Source organism: Ursus americanus, chromosome 12, assembly GCF_024610735.1.
Source record: "Ursus americanus isolate L20-20 chromosome 12, mUrsAme1.1.p, whole genome shotgun sequence".
In the NCBI taxonomy this organism is placed as follows: Eukaryota; Metazoa; Chordata; class Mammalia; order Carnivora; family Ursidae; genus Ursus; species Ursus americanus.
The window spans coordinates 44,183,823-44,205,014 of NC_142138.1; the positions used below are offsets into that span (position 1 = coordinate 44,183,823).

The following is a 21,192-nucleotide window of genomic DNA, read 5'->3' on the forward strand; positions in this document are numbered from 1 at the left end:
ACCTTCTGCTCCTTTTATTTCTTCAAATTCTTACTTGTCAAAACCTCTTTTCTCTGCATCTTTAAACTCTAGTAATTATTCTTTAGATATGAACATATACACAGGGCACATCTGGTATTCCCAAACAAACTGTGAATTACTTGGAAAAAAGTTCATCTGTATCCATACTTAACAAACAACAGTGGTTTGTATATTTTAGTTGTACAATAATTACTGATCACAACCATAAAAATAAATTCAACTTTGGTCACTTAAAACTCAGCACCAAAAGTTATCTTTTGTGCAAACTGTTTTTCCATGTAAGAACCAGTTCAAAACTTACAAATACTTTATACCCTTTAGCACTACCTATAAGTGCCTATTAGGCCATTAAAATTTACTGTGACTATATTTCTGTATGTTTAAAACTTAAGTACTTAAGACATAAAAACAACACTTGGCTCCAACTTCTAGAGATGAACCACAATGTGAGAGATGAAAAACACGCTGGATGGGATTAATGGCAAATTAGACATGGCAGAAAGCAATATTAGTGAACTTGAATACATAGCAGTAGAAAGTTTCCAAAAAATGAACAAAGTCTCACTGAGCTGTGGAATAACTTCAAGGGGCTTAATATTTGTGTAATTAGAATCTCTGAAGAGGAGGAAAGCAACAAAAAAATTCTGAAGAAAAAAATGGTCAAAAAGTTTCCCAAATTTATAGAAAACTATAAATCTACAATAAGTTCAACAAAACCCCAATATAAGAAACAAGAAGAAAAGTACAGGGACGTCTGGGTGGCTCAATTGGTTGAGCATCTGACTCTTGGTTTCAGCTCAGGTCATGATCTCAGGATCCTGGAACTGAGCCCCGCTTTAGGCTCCCTGCTCAGCACGGAGTCTGCTTGTCTCCCTCTTCCTCTACCCCTCCCCTCACTCACATGCTTGCTAAATGAATTAATTAATTTTTTAAAAAAGTACAATAAGGCACCTCAAAATTAAACTGCATAAACCAGAGATAAAGAAAAAAAACTCTTAAAAAGAGACAGGGGGAAAAAAGATACATTATATACACAGGAACAAAGATAAGGAAAGAATCAGATTTCCCAATGAAAACAATGCAAGACAGAAGTCAATGAAACATCATTAAAATACGGGGGTTGGGGGGAGAACTGTCAACCTATATGCAGAAAAAATATCTTTAAAAATCAAAAGAAAAACAAAGGCTCAAACATAAAAGAGCAGCCCCACACTACATGAACTTTTAAAGAAAGTCCTTCAGACAGAAGGAAAATTAGTTGGAAATCTAGAGCTAAAGAAAGAACCAAAGAGCTCCAGAGTTGGAAACCACATATGTAAATACATGAGATTTTTTCTTATTATTTCAATCTCTTTAAAAGATAATTGGCTTGAAGCAAGTATCATCATATAGTACGGGGTTTACAACATATATAGAAGAAAAATGCTTGAAAAAACTAGCATGAAGGACTGGAGAGGAGAAATGGAAATGTACTATTCTAAGTACTTATACAACATGTGAAATACTATGAGATCCCTTTAAGGCAGATGGTGATAAATTAAAGACATCTACTACAAACCTTAAAGCAACCAGTAAAAACAAACAGACAAAACCAGTTATAGCTAATAAATCAACAAAGAAAATAAACAGAATCATTAAAAAATATTCCATTAAATCAAAAGTAGGCAGAAAAATAAAAAGGAAACAATATAAAACAAAATGACAGAGGTAAACATAAGCCTATCAATAATCACATTAAATATAAATGATCTATTTTCCTCAAAACCTAGAAAACACTATGTTACATGAAAGAAGCCAGTCACAAAAGACCACCTATTGTATGATTCCATAATGAAATGGCCAGAAGAGGCAAATCCATAGAGATCAAAAGTAGATTACCAGTGACTGGAAGATAAAAAGGGGAGACTAATGGGTACTTTCTTCTGGGGGGTGATTAAAGTGTTCTGAAATAGGACAGTAGTAATGGATGTACAACTTAGTAAATATACAAAAGCCACTATATTTGTACACTTTAAAATGGTGGATTTTACAGTGTGCAAATAAATTAAAAATGCAGTAACAATACGATAAAAATACAGGAAAAAAGCAGATGAAACATTAAGAATAAAGTACATATCTTCTTGGATCCATCCCTGCAAGAAGATTGTAATTCCCACTTCACTCCATAGGTTTGGGTACGTGATTTGCTTTGGCCAATAAAACCTAAGTAGAACTTATGTGGATCACTCCCTAACAGATACTTTAAGGTATTTCCACTCTATCTCTTTTCCATTTGCTGCAAGTCTGGTTGTTCCTGGTTAGGGACAGGACATTGGTCCTGGAATGAAGAAGTGTGGAACAAAGATGTACTCAACCTGCAGTTTGAGATGAACATGAAATGTGAGGAAGAAATAAAGCTTTGTTAGTGTAATTTTTTAAAAAGTAAATGGTCCAAATATTCCAATTAAAAGGGAAAGATCATTGGTTTGTATTTTAAAAAGCAACACCCAACTATATCCTGCCTACCAGACAAACTTTAAGGATAAAGAAAAAAGAGAAGGAAGGATGGAAAAAATATATAAAATTTTACCACTATTCAAGAGAAAGCTACTATGACTATATGAGATAAAGTCGATTTCTCTTTTTAAGATTGATTGATTTACCTTTTAGAGAGAGAGAGAGCTTGCACAAATGAGAACATGGGGGATGGGGGGAGAAAGAGAGACAGGCTCAAGCAGACTCCCTGCTGAGACCAACATGGGGCTCAATCTCACTATCCCAAGATCATGACCTGAGCCAAAACCAAGAGTTGGACCCCCAAATGACTGAGCCACTCGGGTGCACGGAGATAAAGACAATTTCTTTTCTTTTCTTTTCTTTTTTTAGGATTTCCTGTAAGGAATTTTTTTTAATTTAAATTCAAATTACTTAACATATAATGTATTACTAGTTTCAGAGGTAGAGGTCAGTGATTCATTAGTCCTATATAATACCCAGTGCTCATTACATCACATGCCCTCCTTGAAGTCCAACATCCAGTTACCCCATCCCCCCACCTCTCTCCCCTCCAGCAACCCTCAATTTGTTTCCTATTATTAAGAGTCCCTTATGGTTGAGCACAGGCTGCTGGGAAGATGGCAGAGTAAAGGAACCCTGGCTTACCTCTTGTCACATGGCCACCTAGAGAACACCCACATTGGCATAAATAACCCAGAAAGCAACCCGAAGACTGGCAGAACAGACTCTCCATAGCCAGATGTAGACAAGAGGCCACAGCAATGCAGATCCACCCCCTCTGACGACTCTTGGCAAGATCCCATCAAAGCAGTGCCACAAGCCTGGCAGTGTGCAAGCAGCCCAAAGAAGGGTCAACACCACTCCAAAGTGAGTCCTGCTCCAGAGAGAGGGGAAGATAACCACACACAGTCTGACTGTGACCACAGCAGTGGACTGGGGACAGGTAGCTGGTCTGACTGCAGGCCCCACCCACCAACAAAAGCTTCTCAAGGGGCAACACATGGAAAGTGCCCCGCAGTTTGGTGCTACTTCATCTCTGGCAAACACCTGGTCTTACTCAACTCAAGCCCAAGGAAGTCCCAGGCCAGCCCACTAACAACACAGGCACCAAACTCTGCCTACAACAGGCAGAGAGCCATTGCAGACCGGACTGAAGGCAAACACAGGTCCACCACAATGGTAGGAGACCCCTGTAGCAATGCACATAGGAGATACCCCTAAAGTACCATTTTCTGGTGAAAAGGAGACATTGTACTGCAGGGCACTACAGGACCTCTTCTTCATAAAGCCACTACTTTCAAGTGTGGGAGATGTAGCTGACTTTCCTAACACATAGAAACAGACACAGCAATAGACAAAATGAGGAGACAGAGGAATATGTTCCAAATGAAAGAGCAGAACAAAATCATTGCAAAAGACCTACAAAAAATGGAGATAAGTAATCTGTCTGATAGCGAATTTAAAGGTATGCTCATAAAGATACTCGCTAGAACTGAGAAAGGAGTGCAGGACTTCCATGAGACCTCCACCAAGAGCTAGCAAACCAAAAAAGAACAAGTTAGAGGTACTGAACTCACTAAATGAAAATTAAAAAGGACCACCTGGAATAAACAGCAAACAAGAGGAAGTAGAAGAATGGATCAGCAACCTGGAGGACAGAATAATGGAAAGTAATCACGCTGAGCAGATGAGAGGGGGGAAAATACTCAAAATGAGAACAGACCCAAGGAATTCAGCAACACTGTCAAGCACAACAGTCACACGACAGGGATCCCAGAAGGAGAAGAGCAAGAAAAGGGGCAGAAGATTTATTTGAAGAAATAATAGCTGAAAACTTTCTGATCTGGGGAAGGAAAGAAATATCCAGATCCAGGAGGCACAGAGAGCCCCCAACAAAACCAACCCAAAGAGGTCTGCACCAAGACACAAAGTAAATAAGATGGCCAAAAGTAGTGATAAAGAGAGAATTTTAAAAGCAGCAAGAGACAAGAAACCAGTTACATACAAGGGAAACCCTATAAGGCTATCAGTGAGTTTTTCAGCAGAAACTTTGCAGGCCAGACGAGAGCGGCATGATATATTCAAAGTGCTAAAAGTAAAAAATCTACAGCCAAGAATACTCTATCCAGCAAGGCTTTCATTCAGAATAGAAGGAGAGATAGTGTCCCAGAAAAATAAAAGTTAAAAGCAAAACCAGCCACGTCCCTGTCACACATGATGCCATCAGCCTGTGGGTCCCAAATTCACAGTCCAGATGCCCGCCTGCCTGAGTCAGCATGTATGCCCTGCCAGCTGCTCAATGCCAAGTTAACACACATTCACCTCGGATTGACAAGGACTCAAACTGACACTCTTCCCCTCAAATTCCAGCCCCTGTGTTCAAGTTTGTGCACAAAAGTGATATATACATATACATATGATATACATAATTATAACAGCAGAATGAAGCAACCCAAGTAGTGACACTAATTCTGTGGAATATATAACAGGTAAAAGAAATGTGCTAGGCTGAGAACGTCTCTAGCAAGCACATCAAAGAACAATACATACAGCATGATTCTGGTTAGTAAAAGAAACAAACATGGGGAAAATAAAACAAGATGAAATCAGAGAGGGAGACACCCCATAAGAGACTCTTAATCATAGGAAACAAACTGACAGTTGCTGGAGGGGAGGGAGGTAGGAGGATGGGTAACTGGGTGATAGACATTAAGGAGGGCACTGGATGGAATGAGCACTGGGTATTATATAAGACTGACAAATCACTGAACCTTACCTCTGAAACTAATAATATACTTAATTAATTGAATTTAAATTAACCCCCCCCAAAAAAACACGACTTTCTTATGGTTTGTCTACCTCTTTGATTTCACCTTGTTTTATTTTTCCTCTCCTCCCCTATGATCCTGTTTTGTTTCTTAAATTCCACATATCAGTAAGATCATATGATAATTGTCTTTCTCTGATTGACTTATTTCGCTTAACATAATACCCTCTAGTTCCATCCACGTTGTTGCAAAAGGCAAGATTTCATTTTCTCTGATGGCCGAGTAATATTCCATTGTATATATACTACATCTTCTTTATCCATTCATCTGTCGATGGACATCTGGGCTCTTTCCATAGTTTGGCTATTGTGGATATTGCTGCTATCAACATTGGGGTGCAGGAGCCCCTTCGGATCTCTACATTTGTATCTTTGGGGTAAATCTCTAGTAGTGCAATTGCTAGGTCATAGGGTAGCTCTATTTTCAACTTTTGAGGAACCTCCATACTGCTTTCCAGAATGGCTGCACCAGCTTGCATTCCCACCAAAAGTGTGAGAGGGTCCCCCTTTCTCCACATCCTCGCCAACATCTATTATTTCCTGACTTGTTCATTTTAGCCATTCCAACCGATGTGAGGTGGTATCTCATTGTGGTTTTGGTTTCAATTTCCCTGATGCTGAGTGATGTTTGTTGGCCATTTGTATGTCTTCTTTGGAGAAATGTCTGTTCATGTCTTCTGCCTATTTCTTGACTGGGTTATTTGCTTTTTGGGTGTTGAGTTTGAGAAGTTCCTTATAGATTTTGGATACTAGTCCTTTACCCGATTAGATGTTTGCAAATATCTTTTCCCATTCTGTTGGTTGTCTTTTGGTTTTGTTGATTGTTTCCTTTGTTGTGCAAAAGCTTTTTTCTTGATGAAGTCCTAGTAGTCCCAATTTTTGCCTTTGTTTCCCTTGTCTTTGGAGACGTCCAATCTAGCAAAAAAGTTGCTGTGGCCAAGGTCAAAGAGGCTGCTGCCTGTGTTCTCCTCTAGGATTTTGATGGATTCCTGTCTCATATTTAGGTCTTTCATCCATTTTTAGTCTAGTTTTGTGTATGGTATAAGGAAATGATCCAGTTTCATTCTTCTGCATGTGGCTGTCCAATTTTCCCAACACCATTTGTTGAAGAGACTATCTTTTTTTTCCACTGGATAGTCTTTCCTGCTTTGTCAAAGATTAGCTGACCATAGAGTTGAGTGTTCATTTCTGGGTTCTCTATTCCGTTCCATTGATCTATGTGTCTATTTTTGTGCCAGTACCATACTATCTTAATGATTACAGCTTTGTAATAGATCTTGAAGTCCGGGATTGTGATGCCACCAGTATTGGGTTTTTACTATTCCTTTGACTATCAGAGGTCTTTTCTGGTTCCATATAAATTTTAGGATTATTTGTTCCAGGCTGTGGAAAAAAATTTATGGTATTTTGATAGGGATTGCATTGAATGAATAGATTGCTCTGGGTAGCAAAGACATTTTAACAATATTTGTTCTTCCAACCCATGAGCATGGAATGTTTTTCCATTTCTTTGTGACTTCCTCAATTTCTTTCATGAATCTTCTATAGCTTCCTGAGTACAGATCCTTTGCCTCTATGGTTAGGTTTATTCCTAGGTATCTTATGGTTTTTGGTGCAATTGCAAATGGGATCAACGCCTTAATTTCTCTTTCTTCTGTCTCATTGTTACTGCATAGAAATGCAACTGATTTCTGTGCACTGATTTTACATCCTGCCACGTTGCTGAATTCCTGTGTGAGTTCTAACGATTTTGGGATGGAGTCTTTTGGGTTTTCCACATAGTGTATCATGTCATCTGTGAAGAATGAGAGTTTGACTTCTTCCTTGCCCATCTGGATGCCTTTTATTTCTTTTTGTTATTGTCTGATTGCTGAGGCTAGAACTTTTGGTACTATGCTGAACAACAATGATGACAGCGGATATCCCTGTGGTGTTCCTGACCTTGGAGAAAAAGCTCTCAGTTTTTCCCCATTGAGAATGATATTCGCTGTGGGCTTTTTGTACATGGCTTTTGTGATATTAGATATGTTCCCTCTATCCCTACACTGTTAAGAGTTTTAATCAAGAAAGCTTGCTGTACTTTCTCATATGCTTTTTCTGCATCTATTGAGAGGATCACATGGTTCTTGTCCTTTTGTCCTTTCTTTTATTAATGTAGTGTATCACACTGATTGATTTGCAGATGTTGAACCACCCCTGCAGCCCAGGAATAAATCCCACTTGCTTATGGCAAATAATCCTTTTAACGTACTGTAGTATCCTATTGGCTACTATCTTGGTGAGAATTTTTGCATCCATGTTCATCAGTGATATTGGTCTGTAATTCTTCTTTTTGGTGGGGTCCTTGTCTGGTTTTGGGATCAAGGTAATACTGGCCTCATAGAAAGAGTTTGGAAGTTTTCCTTCCATTTCTATTTTTTGAAACAGCTTCAAAAGAACAGGTATTAATTCTATAAAGTCTATTTCTTTTTTTTTTTATAATTTTTTATTATGTTAGTCACCATACAGTACATCCCAAGTTTTTGATGTAAAGTTCCATGATTCATTACTTGCGTATAACACCCAGTGCACCATGCAATATGTGCCCTCCTTAATACCCATCACCGGCCTATCCCAATCCCCTCCCCTCTAAAGCCCTCAGTTTGTTTTCCAGAGTCCACAGTCTCTCATGGTTCATTCCCCCTTCTGTTTATCCCCCCTTTCTTCTTCCCTTTCTTCTCCTACCAATCTTCCTACTTCTTATGTTCCATAAATGAGTGAAACCATATGATAATTGTCTTTCTCTGCTTGACTTATTTCGCTTAGCATTATCTCCTCCAGTCCCATCCATGTTGCTGCAAATGTTGTGAAATCGTTCTTTTTGATGGCTGAGTAATATTCCATTGTATATATGGACCACAGCTTCTTAATCCAGTCATCTGTTGAAGGGCATCTTGGCTCCTTCCACAATTTAGCTATTGTGGACAATGCTGCTATGAACATTGGGGTGCATATGGCCCTTCTCTTCACTACGTCTGTATCTTTGGGGTAAATACCCAGTAGTGCAATGGCTGGGTCATAGGGTAGCTCAATTTTTAACTTTTTAAGGGACCTCCACACTGCTTTCCAAAGTGGCTGTACCAACTTGCATTCCCACCAACAGTGTAAGAGGGATCCCCTTTCTCCACATCCTCTCCAACATTTGTTGTTTCCTGCCTTATCAATTTTTGCCATTCTAACTGGCACAAGGTGGTATCTCAATGTGGTTTTGATCTGAATTTCCCTGATGGCTAATGATTTTGAACATTTTTTCATGTGTCTGTTAGCCATTTGTATGTCTTCATTGGAAAAGTGTCTGTTCATATCTTCTGCCCATTTTTTGATTTGATTATTTGTTTCCCGTGTATTGAGTTTGAGAAGTCTTTGTAGATCTTGGATACTAATCTTCATCTGTAGTGTCATTTGCAAAAATCATACGTTATCTCGGAATTAAGTTAACCAGAGACGTAAAGTTCTAGGAACTACAAATCACTCTTGAAAGACATTGAGGAAGACACAAAAAGATGGAAAAATATTCCATACTCATGGATCAGAAGAATAAACATAGTTAAAATGTCTATGCTACCCAGAGCAATCTACACTTTCAATGCCATCCCGATCAAAATACCAATGACACTTTTCAAAGAACTGGAACAAACAGCCCTTAAATTTGTTTGGAACCAGAAAAGGCCCTGAATCGCCAAGGAGTTGTTGAAAAGAAAAAACAAAGCTGGGGGCATCACAATGCTGGATTTCAAGCTATACTACGAAGCTGTGAACACAAAGACAGCATGGTACTGGCAAAAAAACAGACACATAGACCAATGGAACAGAACAGAGAACCCAGAAATGGACCCTTGGCTCTTTGGGCAACTAATCTTTGACAAAGCAGGAAAAAGCATCCAGTGGAAAAAAGACAGTCTCTTCAATAGTGCTGGGAAAATTGGACAGCTACAAGCAAAAGAATGAAACTTGACCACTCTCTCACAAAGATAAACTCCAAATGGATGAAAGACCTCAATGTGAGACAGGAATCCATCAAAATCCTAGAGGAGAACATAGACTGCAACCTCTTTGACATTGGCCATAGCAACTTTTTTCATGACACATCTCCAAAGGCAAGAGAAACAAAAGAAAAAATGAACTTGTGGGACTTCATCAATATAAAAAGCTTCTAAATAGCCAAGGAAACAGTCAAAAAAACTAAGAGGCAGCCCACAGAATGGAAGAAGATATAAAGTCTATTTCTAAGCAAACAATATTACAAGGGATAAAGAAGGCATTTCAGGGGCGCCTGGGTGGCACAGCGGTGAAGCGTCTGCCTTCAGCTCAGGGCGTGATCCCAGCGTTGTGGGATCGAGCCCCACATCAGGCTCCTCTGCTATGAGCCTGCTTCTTCCTCTCCCACTCCCCCTGCTTGTGTTCCCTCTCTCGCTGGCTGTCTCTATCTCTGTCAAATAAATAAATAAAATCTTTAAATAAAAAAAAAAAAGAAGGCATCTCAAAAGACAGCATAACAAACCCAAACGTTTATATGCTTAAAAATACAACCTCAAATTACACGAAACAAAGACTAAAAGAATTTAAAGAGAAACAGACAAATCCACAGTTATAGTTGGAGGTTTCAGTACTCCTCTGTCAATATCTGATATCATAAGGAAACAGGAAACCAGCAAAGATATAGTAGACTTAACATTATCAATCAAATTTAATTGATCAGTGTTAACAGAATACTCCACCAAACGAGAGCTGAATATACCTTCTTCTCAAATTCACATAAAATGTTTACCAAAGTAAGACCATATTCAGGACCATAAAACAAGTCTCAATAAATTTAAACAGCTATTGCTAAAGCAGGCCTTGAAAAGAAATGTACAGCACCAAACATTTATATTAGGAAGGACAATACAAGGACAGAGATATTACATAAAACTGTCAAAAATCCCAAGACAACTACAGACCAATATCCACTATGAACACAGATGCAAAAATTCTAAATATAATTTTAGTAGATCAAATCCAACAATATTTTATAAAGACAATATATTACGACCAAGTGGGTTTATCCCAGGAATGCAAAGTTGGTTTAACATTCAAAAATCAATGTAATTCACCATATTAAACTATAAGAGGAACACCACATGATCGTTTCAGGAAAAGCATTTGACAAAATCCAACACCTATTTCTTTTAAACTCTAAGCAAACAAGGAAGAAAAAGGAACTTCCTCAATCTGATAAAAGCCATCTACAAAAACCTACAGTAAACATAGTTAATGCTTTATCCCTAAGATCAAGAAAACAAGAATGTATGTTCACTACTTATATTCAAATTTGTATTCGAGATGCTGGCCAGTTGCAGTAAGGCAAGACAAAGAAATAAAGGTACCCAGATTGGAAAGGAAGAAATAAAACATACAAAATCTCATGGAATCTAAAAACAACAACAACATAACCTACCAGAACAAGTTTAGCAAGGCAGTGGGATACATAAGGCAATATAGTTCCAATCAAAATCTCAGCAAGTATTTTTGTGGAAATTAACAACTTGATGTAAAATACACATGGGAATGCTAAGTTCCAAAAGTAGTCAAAATGAGAGAACTAAGTTGGAGGATTAACACTACCTGATTTCAAGACATAAAGTCACAGTAATCAAGACAGTACCACATTGGCATTAAGACAGAAAACGGATTAGTGGAATAGAGTAAGTCTAGAAATAGGCCTATATATACAATAACTAATTTTTGACCAAAGCTCAAAAGTACTTAAGTGAAGAAAGGATAGCCTTTTCAACAAATGGTACAGGAACAATTAAATATGCATATTCAAAAAATGAATTTTGATCTGTACTTTGCTCCATATACAAAAGTAAGTCACAATGGATCAGACCTAAAAATAGAACTTAAAACTATAAAACTTATGTAAGAAAATATGATTCAAGTTGTGTGACCTTGAATCATCAAAAGCACAACCCATAAAAGAACAATTTCAAACTGGACTTCATCAAAATTTAAAACTTACGTTCTTCAAAAGATACTATTAAGAGAATAAGCTACAGACTGGGAAAAAAATATTTTAAAAGCATGTATCTAATAAAAGCATATATCTGATAAAGAACTCATATCCCAAATATACAAAGAACTCTTAAAATACAAAGATACGAAAGCAAACCACCTAATATTTAATGGGCAAAAATTTCAAACAGAGAAGATACATCAATGGCAAATAAGGACATGAAAAGATGCTCAACGCCATTAGGAAATGCAAATTAAAAATACAAGATACAAATACCTGTTGGAATGGCTAAGATTAAAGACTAACCATACCAAGTATCAGCAAGGATGTAGATGAACTAAAAATTTCATACACTGATGGTGGGAATGTGAGAAAGTATAGGCCCTTTGGAAACAGTTTGACAGTTCAATGTGCACCTATCATATAAACCAGCCATTCCAATCCTAGGTATCTGCCCAGGAGAAATGAAGCATATATCTATGTATACAAAGGTTTGTATAAATAAATAATGTTCACAGCATTTCATAACAAAAAGCAAATAAACTATGACATATCCACACAAAAGAATACTACTAATCAATTAAAAATGAACTATTCATACACATTACAACATGGATGAATCTCAAAATAATTATTCTGAGTAAAATACTCCATTCAAAAAAAGTACATACTGTATTATTCCATTTCTATAAAATTCTAGAAAATGCAAATTAATCTATAGTAACTGAAAGCAGATCAATGGCTGCCTAGGGATGGAAACGGGATAATGGATATGTTTATTTTCTTGACTTTGGTGATTATTTCACAGATATATACATATGTCAAAATCTATCAAACTGCACACCTTAAGTACATGTACTTTATTATGTCAATTATACGTGAAAAAAGCTCTTAGAAGTTGTCTCTGTGGGGCGCCTGGGTGGCTCAGTCAGTTAAGCATCTACCTTTAGCTCAGATCATGATCCCAGGGTCCTGGGATAAAGTCCCGCATCAGGGTCCCTGCTCAGTGGGGAATCCGCTTCTCCCTTTCCCTCTACCACTGCTCCCCCTGCTTGTGCTCACTCTCTGTCAAATAAATAAATAAATATCTTAAAAAAAAAAAAAAAAAAAAGAAGTTGTCTCTGTTACTACCCTTAAAGCCAGTGGTAGTATACATCTTGACTGAACACAAAAGGGGGTCTCTTCCAGTAATTCTTTTGTAGCTGATGGCCAAAAGAGCTTCTGATAATATAGTGAAGGACACACAGGGTCCATAGTATACATTTTCAACAAACTACTATTCTATTTCATTCCATTAAGAGAGAAGGATACTTTGGCTCCCATTAATAAATTGAATGAAGAGATTTCCCACTCTAAACCATAAATCAGGTATCTACCCTAAATTAAATTACTTTACAGATTAACTAAAGGGGGCTAGTTTGAGAATTTAAATCAGAAATGGTAGCTTTAGGGGCACCTGGGTGGCTCAGTGAGTTAAGCATCTGCCTTCAGCTCAAGTCATGATCCCAGGGTCCTAAGATCAAGCCCCATGTCTTGTCAAGCTCCCTGCTTAGCATGTGGTCTGCTTCTCCCTCTGCCTCTGTCCTTCCACCTCCCCTACCCGCCCACCCCGACTTGTGCTCTCTCTCAAATAAAATCTAAAAAAAAAAAAAAAAAAAAAAGGAAAAAGGAAAAAAAATGGTAGTTTTATTTGCCTTAAAAAAAATTCTAAAATTCAGGAACAATTTAGGGAATTTGCTGTATTAAGAAAACAAATCTCTAAAGCTATCTGAGCCAGAAGAAAACTTTAGTACAACTTTAGTTTTAAGATCAACTCCTCCAAAAAAAAACTTGAATACTTTTGTTAAGTAATTTTGATAAACAAGGAGCCAAAGACTAGAAAATAAACATTCTTAATATGAGTAAATTTTGATTATGGCATATATATATAAATGAATGGTTGAGCTCATATAACTGCAGAGAAAGAAAAGCCAAGCAACCTCACTCACCTATTTTGCTCCTCCAATTTAGCCAGGAGTTCTAAGTCGTCTGGACTCAACTGTGAAGGGGAAGATGGTGAAAGGGCTGGCGTGGATAGTGTGGTAGATGAGGATGTAGTGTGTAATGAGGCAGATGGACTTGCCACCTGACTGGCCATCTGACTGACTGTATGTGATACTGTGTTCTTCACCCATGAGAGAGTAGAACTCAGCTTTTCTGCAACCTTGTCTGTCGCCACCTATGGATAAAAATGAAAGTTGAATATATTTTAGTTTTATTGCATTCATCACCAAGAACATGATAACCCTGCTAAGTTTTACTTAATAACCACCATCACAATATTTGCTTTGAGGTGATAAAGGTAAAACTTACTTTAGCAACGATCATCCTAACACCCGACTTTTGGAAAATATTTCAGTTCTGCAATATGAACAAACTAGAACAGCTTTTTCCAAACTACAGGCTAAAATCCATCAGGGAGTAATAAAATCAGTATGATAGGTAACGCCAGCATTTTTAAAAATGAAAAAGAACAGAAAGTATCAGTGTAAATAAATACTGTCTTATGAAATCGTTGTTTCAGTTACATGTACGTATTAAAACTATGTACTACCTATAATATATTTATGGGTATATTTAGTTAGGATATAAAATGTATTCTGTAGTCAAAAACATCTGAAAGTGAAGGAATTAAAACATGTCCATTGAGTGATGAGGATAGAGAAATGCTGTAACATGACTAATAATTCAATAAAAACTGGGGTTGCTTAGCCTAAATAAGATGTATGGAGACCCATGATACCTGTCTCCAAACAGCTAAAGAATATTTTTATACAAGAGGGACTTCTTCTAGAGGAACAAAATTATGATAAATGGTTGAGTTAGTAGAGTAGAAGAGATGCAAGGCACAATTCTCACATAGTTGTAACTAATCAGAAATAGAATGGGATGCCTAGAAAGAGTAGACATCCCCACCAATGGTTATAACAAAGCAGCTATTGTAAGAGCCAAATGTCAGAGTTGAAGATAACTTTCTGTTTTAAATGGGCAACCAGAATTTTAAAAACCCTTAAGATCCCTCCTATCCTTAAGATTAAGTGAATTACACATATGTCCATAAAGTCATCATAAATTATGTCCATCGCCTAAGCAGGTATGTATACAAATTCAGCTGAAAAAATAGAATATACATAAATAATATTCAAACATGGCATTATCACTTCACTAATGAAAAATGTAATAGCCATATTTGAATACCTATATAAAACTAAACATTCTTAATTATACGAGTTTACAAAATAAGGTGTTAATAGGCTTTTTAAGGGACTGTATTTTCTAAAAACTATCATGAAAAGATCTTCTTGACCGTGAAGTACTTAAATATATAAAAGCTAAAAACTATGACGTGCTTTCATGTGCTTCGAGAAGATCTTAAATTTTATGTCACAGGTAAATGGCTAAAGCATTGCAAATTATTTTTGGATTCAGCACAGTCTCGGCTAATCTTAGTTATACATAGCAATTCATACACACAGAAATTAAAATACCGAGGCATACAATCCCACCAAGACTATTTTAGCAAACACTATTCTCTTCATGGGTTGCCCAAGGCTTTTTTTCTCACCTCAATACATTGATGATTCTCTCTCTTTCCCTCTGCCCCCACTTCCTCCACCCCAACCCAGCAGGATACTTTGATGCAAGGAAAGGATAAAATGGAAAAGGGATTCTAAGGTCAGAGTTATACAATTCAATATGAGGCTGGAACTTCTAGGACAAAAATTTGATTACAAGTGCTGAAAAGGCCAAAAGTTTTATTAACCTTAGAATACCTCTCATTTTCAGGAACTCGTTTTAGAATTTACTTCTCTTGGAAACAGCATTATAGAAGGGATTAGGGGACTCTTAATGTTGAGGGAAGAAACCCTAAGAAAGACAAGCAGGATACAGTATGGGACCCAAGGAAAAGAAGCAAGGGGCAGATCATTTAGGCTTCCAGGCAAAAGAAGTCCTCACCAATGTATAGACAAGCAGCACAGCTCCTCAGGGCAAAAAGCCAGACAGGAACCAAAGAATAGGAGCTATGGTAGACCACAAGATAGCCTATTGTGATTTGTTATCCTATTGATCTTTCTACCTAATTACAACCACAAATTCAATTATCAAGATGGCACTAATTGGCATCCCCAAATCACAGTAAACAGAAAACCTAACACACAAAATTTACAGAAAAATGTTACCTCTTATTAATACCAACCATTAATTTCAAATATGCTTACAACTTTCAAAAATTAATACTTCACATTTCCATTACATAAAAGTTCTCTACCAGAGTTAACTGTAGGAAAGGCAAAAGATTCCTACTATTTGCTTTCATTTATCAAAACAAATAAATTTATCATACCCCTTCTGCACACCGTAGCAACAGGCTTCCATTTAAAGAGTTTGGAATAACCAAGAGCACAATCCTGACATCCTTTCAACTTTGCTGAAATTCAGCTGATATGAGATTCAATTTAGAACTACTGAAGGCTCAATAACTCATCTTCATATGTTAAATACTGAAATATAACCGGAGTATTTAATTGGAGTTGCACTTTAATAAAGTTTCATACTCATGGTTCTAGAAATCCCATAGGACTGATTCATTTTTCATATATCATCATGTTCTATTTTTCTTTTAACTCTACAGTACTTTTCCAAATCTCCACCCTGTCACCTCTAAATCTCCTTCCCTCATCCTATGGTAAACTGAGGTCATGAAGACATAGTAAATCTGACAATGCCATTACATCACAAAGTTCCTGTCTACCTCATAGAGGGGTTATGCATTTATTTTTATACATGAACATACTCTAAAAAGGTTAAAACCATCATTAAAAATGCTTAGTAATCAGGCACAAATGACCACATATTGTAGACTCCACTTATATAAAATGTTCAGAATAGGCAAATCCAGAGACAGAAAGTAGATCAGTGACTTCAAGGGCCTACGGGAATGACTGCTAATGTACATGGGATTTCTTTTTTGAGTGACAAAAATGTTCTGGGATTGGATTGTGGTGATGGTTACACCATTTTGTGAGTATACTAAATGCCACTGAACTGCACACTTTAAATGAGTGGATGGATTTATGGTATGTGCATTATCTCAATTGTAAAAGGGCTTAGTCAATCTCAGGAAACTACATAATATATGATTCCAACCATACAAAAAAAGGCAAAACAATGGAGACAGTAAAAAGATCAGTAGTTTAAGGGGTTGGGAATAGGGGAGAGATCAACAGGCAGAGCACAGAGGATTTTTAGGATAGTAAAAATACTCTGTGTAATACCATCATTTGGATATGTGTCATTACACATTTGAGCAAATCCATACAATGCACAACAAACACTAAGAGTGAACCCTAATGTAAACTACAGATTTGGGGTGATTATGTGTCAATGTAGGTACATCACTCTGGTGGGGAATGCGTGTTCGGGAGCAGGGAGTATATGGGAAATCTCTGTACTTTTCACTCAATCTTGCTATGAATCTAAAACTGTTCTAAAAAAGTAAAACCTTAATAAAATAAAGTTCAATAGGAATCTTAGTTATTACTACAATATTTGAATAGGATCTCCCATGAAAACAATCATGGTTTCTCTACTGCTCTGTATTTTATTAAGTTATAAAGATGCTCTTAACTCCCCAAAATGACTATTTTTATTTTTTAATTTTTATTTTATTTTATTTTATTTTTTAAGATTTTATTTATTTATTCAAAAGAGACAGAGACAGCCAGCGAGAGAGGGAACACAAGCAGGGGGAGTGGGAGAGGAAGAAGCAGGCTCCTAGCGGAGGAGCCTGATGTGGGGCTCGATCCCATAACGCCGGGATCACGCCCTGAGCTGAAGGCAGACGCTTAACCGCTGTGCCACCCAGGCGCCCCATAATTTTTATTTTATTTTAATTCCACTGTAGTTACCACACAGTGTTATATTAGTTTCAGATGTACTATATAGTGATTTAACAATTTTGTATATTAGTGTTTATCAAGACAAGTGTACTCTTAATCCCCTTTACCTATTTCACCCACCCCTCAACCACCTCCCCTCTGGTAACTATTAGTTTGTTCTCTACAGTTAAGAGTCTGGAGGAGGGAACCTGGCTGGTTCACTCAGCAGAGCATGTAACACTCCATCTCAGGGTCATGAGTTCAAGCCCCATGTTGGGCATAGGGCCCTACTTTAAAAAAAAAAGTCTGTTTTTTTGTTTTGTCTCTCTTTTTTCCTGTTTGTTTCTTAAATTCCACGAGTGAAATCATACTGTATTTGTCTTTCTCTGACTTATTTCACTTAGCATTATACTCAGCTCCATCCATGTTGTTGCAAATGGCAAGTTTTCTTTTTATGGCTGAATAATATTACATTATACACACACACACACACACACACACACACACACACACACACACACACATCCCTATCTATCAATGGACACTAGGGCTGCTTCCATAATTTGGCTATTGTAAATAATGCTGCAATCAACATAAGGGTCCATATATCCTTTTCAGTTAGTGTTTTCGTATTCTCTGAGTAAATACCCATTAATGCGATTATTGGATCATATGGGAATTCTAATTTTAATTTTTTGAGGAACCTCCATACTGTTTTCCATAGTGGCTATGCCAGTTTGCATTCCCATCCACAATGCAAGAGGGTTCCTTTTTCTCTACATCCTTGCTAACACTTGTTTCTTGTGTTTTTGATGTTAGCCACTCTGATATGTATGAGGTGAAATTTCATTGTGGTTTTGATGTTCACTTCCCTGATGACAGGTGATGCTGAGCACCTTTCAATTTGTCTGTTGGCCATCTGTATGTCTTCCTTGGAGAAATGTCTGTTCATGTCTTCTGTTCATTTTTAATTGTATTACATGTTATCTGGGTGCTAAGTTGTGTAAGTTCTTTATGTATTTTGGATACTAACCCTTTATCGGATATGTCATTTGCAAATATCTTTTCCCATTCTGTCAGTTGTCTTTTAATTTTGTTGATTGGTTCCTTTGCAGTGCAGAAGTTTTTATTTTGATACAGTCCCAATAGTTTATTTTTGCTTTTGTTTCCCTTGCCTCAGGAGACATATCTAGAAAAAATACTGCTATTGCCAATGTCAGAGAAATTACTGCCTATGCTCTCGTTTAGGATTTTTATGGTTTTAGGTCTCACATTTAGATGTTTAATTCTATTTTTTGTGTATGGTGTTAGAAAGTGGTCGAGTTTCATTCTTTTCCATCTAGCTGTCCAATTTTCCCAACATTATTTGCTGAAGAGAATTTTCCTTATTACATATTCTTGCCTCCTTTGTCAAGAACTAATTGACCACAAATCATGGGTTTATTTCAGGGTTTTCTATTCTGTTCCATTGTTCTATGTGTCTGTATTTTGTGCCAATACCATACTATTTTGATTACTATAACTTTGTAGTATATCTTGAAATCTGGGATTGTGCCATGTCTAGCTTTTTCTTTTTCAAGACTGTTGTGGCTATTTGGGGTCTTTTGTAGTTCCAAATTTTAAGACTGTTTATTCTAGTTCTGTGAAAAATGCTGTTGGTATCTTGACAGAGATTGCACTGTATCTGTAGATTGCTTTGGGTAATATGGACATTTATCAGTATCTTCGAATTTATGAGTATGGAATTTCTTTCCATTTGTTTATCTCATCTTTAATTTCTTTCATTGATGTTTTATAGTTCTCAAAGTACAGGTCATTCACCTCCTCCGTTAAATTTATTCCTAAGTATTTTACTATTATTAGGACAATTATAAATGGGATTATTTTCCTAATTTCTCTGCTGCTTCATTATTTGTGTATAGGAATGCAAAGGATTTCTGAATATTGATCTTGTATCCTGCAACCTTACTGAACTCATTTATCAGTTCTAGTACTTTTTTGGTGGAGTCTTTAGGTTTTCTATATATAATATCATGTCATCTGCAAATAGTAACAGTTTTACTTCTTCCTTACCAATTTGAATGCCTTTTATTCCTTTTTTCATGTCTGATGCTACAGCTATGACTTCTAGTACTATGCTGAATAAAAGTGATGAGAGTGGGGGTGCCTGGCAGTCGGTAAAGCATGCAACTCTTTATCTCAGGGTTGTGAGTTCAAGCCCCAAGCTGGGTCTGTTCAAACCTTCTATTTCTTCTTGATTCAGTTTTGGGAGGTCATAGGTTTCCAGAAATTTATCCATTTCTCTTAGGTTGTCCAATATGTTGGCATATAATGTTTCATGATATCCTCTTATAATCCTATTTCTGTGGTATCTGTTATTTCTCCTCTTCATTTCTGATCTCTCTCTCTCTCTTTTTTTTTTAATGACTCTAGCTAAAGGCTTATCAATTTTGTTGATCTTTTCAAAGAACCAGCTCCTGGCTTCACTGATCTGTTCTACTGGTCTTTTTTTTTTTTTTTAATCCATTCCATCACCTTGTATCTTTTGACTGTAGCATTAAGTCCAGAGTAATTATTGATAGCTATGTATTTACTGCCACTTTGTTACTTGCTTTATGGTTGTTTTTTGTAGTTCTCTGTTCCTCTCTTCCCTTGCTCTCTTCTCTCATGATTAGTTGGCTTCCTTCAGTGATATACTTGGGTTCCTTTCTCTTCTTTTTTTTCATACTTATTACTGGTTTTTAACTTGTGGTTACCACTCAGTTTGTATGTAACATCTTCTACATATAGCAGTCTATATTAAGTTGATGATCACTTAAGTTTGAACCCATTCTTTACTCTTCTCCCTCCCAACCCCCACCATGTTTTAGTTATATGGTGTCATACAGTATATCCTTTTATTTTGTGAATCCCTTGACTGATTTTTCAGATATACTTATTTTTACTGCTTTCGTGCTTCCTACTTTTCTTACTCTTACTTATGACCTTTTCTTTCCACTCAAAGAGTACCATTTAACATTTCTTGTAGAGCTGGTTTAGTGGTCAGGAACTCCCTTGTTTGTCTGGGAAACTCCTGATCTCTCCTATTCTGAATGATAGCCTTGCTGGATAGAGTATTCTTGGCTGCAGATTTTCTCCTTTCAGGACTTTGAATATATCATGCCACTTCCATCTGGCCTGCAAAGTTTTTCCTGAAAAAATCTGCTGATAGTATTATGGGGTTTCCCTTGCATGTAACTGCTATCTTCTGCAAATTTTAAAACTCTCTATCACTATTTTTGCAATTTTAAGTATAATGTGTCTTGGTCTGGACCTCCTTGGGTTGATTTTTGACTGCCTCAACCAATAACGTATAACAAAAATGATTACTGAGACTGACTTTTAGAACCCAGCCACCAAGCTGTTGAGAAACCTAAACTAGCCCACACAGGGACCACACAGAGAAGTCAAGTACAGGCATTCTGGCTAATAGCCCAGCTGGGGCCCCAGCATCAATCACTAGACAAGAATGTGAATACACTATCAAATGATTCTAGACCCTAGATGAAGAATCAACCCCAGCCTCTGAGTCTTCCCAGCTTCTCTGCTTCACAGGCATTTTGAAGCAGAGACAAGCCCTTCTCCCAATGCTCTGTCCAAATTCCTGACCCACAGAATCCATGGATGTACTAAAGCAATTATTTTAAGCCATTTAGTTTTATGGTGGTTTGTTATACAGCTATAGTACCTGGAACAGTATCATATTATCTCACAAAATTAAAATATTTAACAATACTTGAAATGAAACCATGAAATTAAAGTATAAATTATTAGTAAAGTCATCATTCTGAACTTGTTTTTGAAGGGATCGAGGGCTCACATAGTTGAGAAATAACATCTTTTTACATACCTGTAGT

The 21,192-nt window shown here is 36.9% G+C and overlaps 1 protein-coding gene across 6 annotated transcripts in view; it reads right to left on the bottom strand.

Annotated features, from left to right (window-relative positions):
• The window catches only part of EVI5 (ecotropic viral integration site 5), a 190,663-nt gene that overhangs the window by 142,129 nt on the left and 27,342 nt on the right, over positions 1-21,192 (bottom strand). For all 6 annotated transcript variants that reach the window (XM_045801783.2, XM_087866105.1, XM_045801782.2 and 3 more), the window contains one exon: positions 13,367-13,596. In XM_045801783.2, coding sequence (XP_045657739.1) covers positions 13,367-13,515 — 149 coding nt within the window. In that variant the 5' untranslated portion in view covers positions 13,516-13,596. The remainder of the gene's footprint in view (positions 1-13,366; positions 13,597-21,192) is intronic.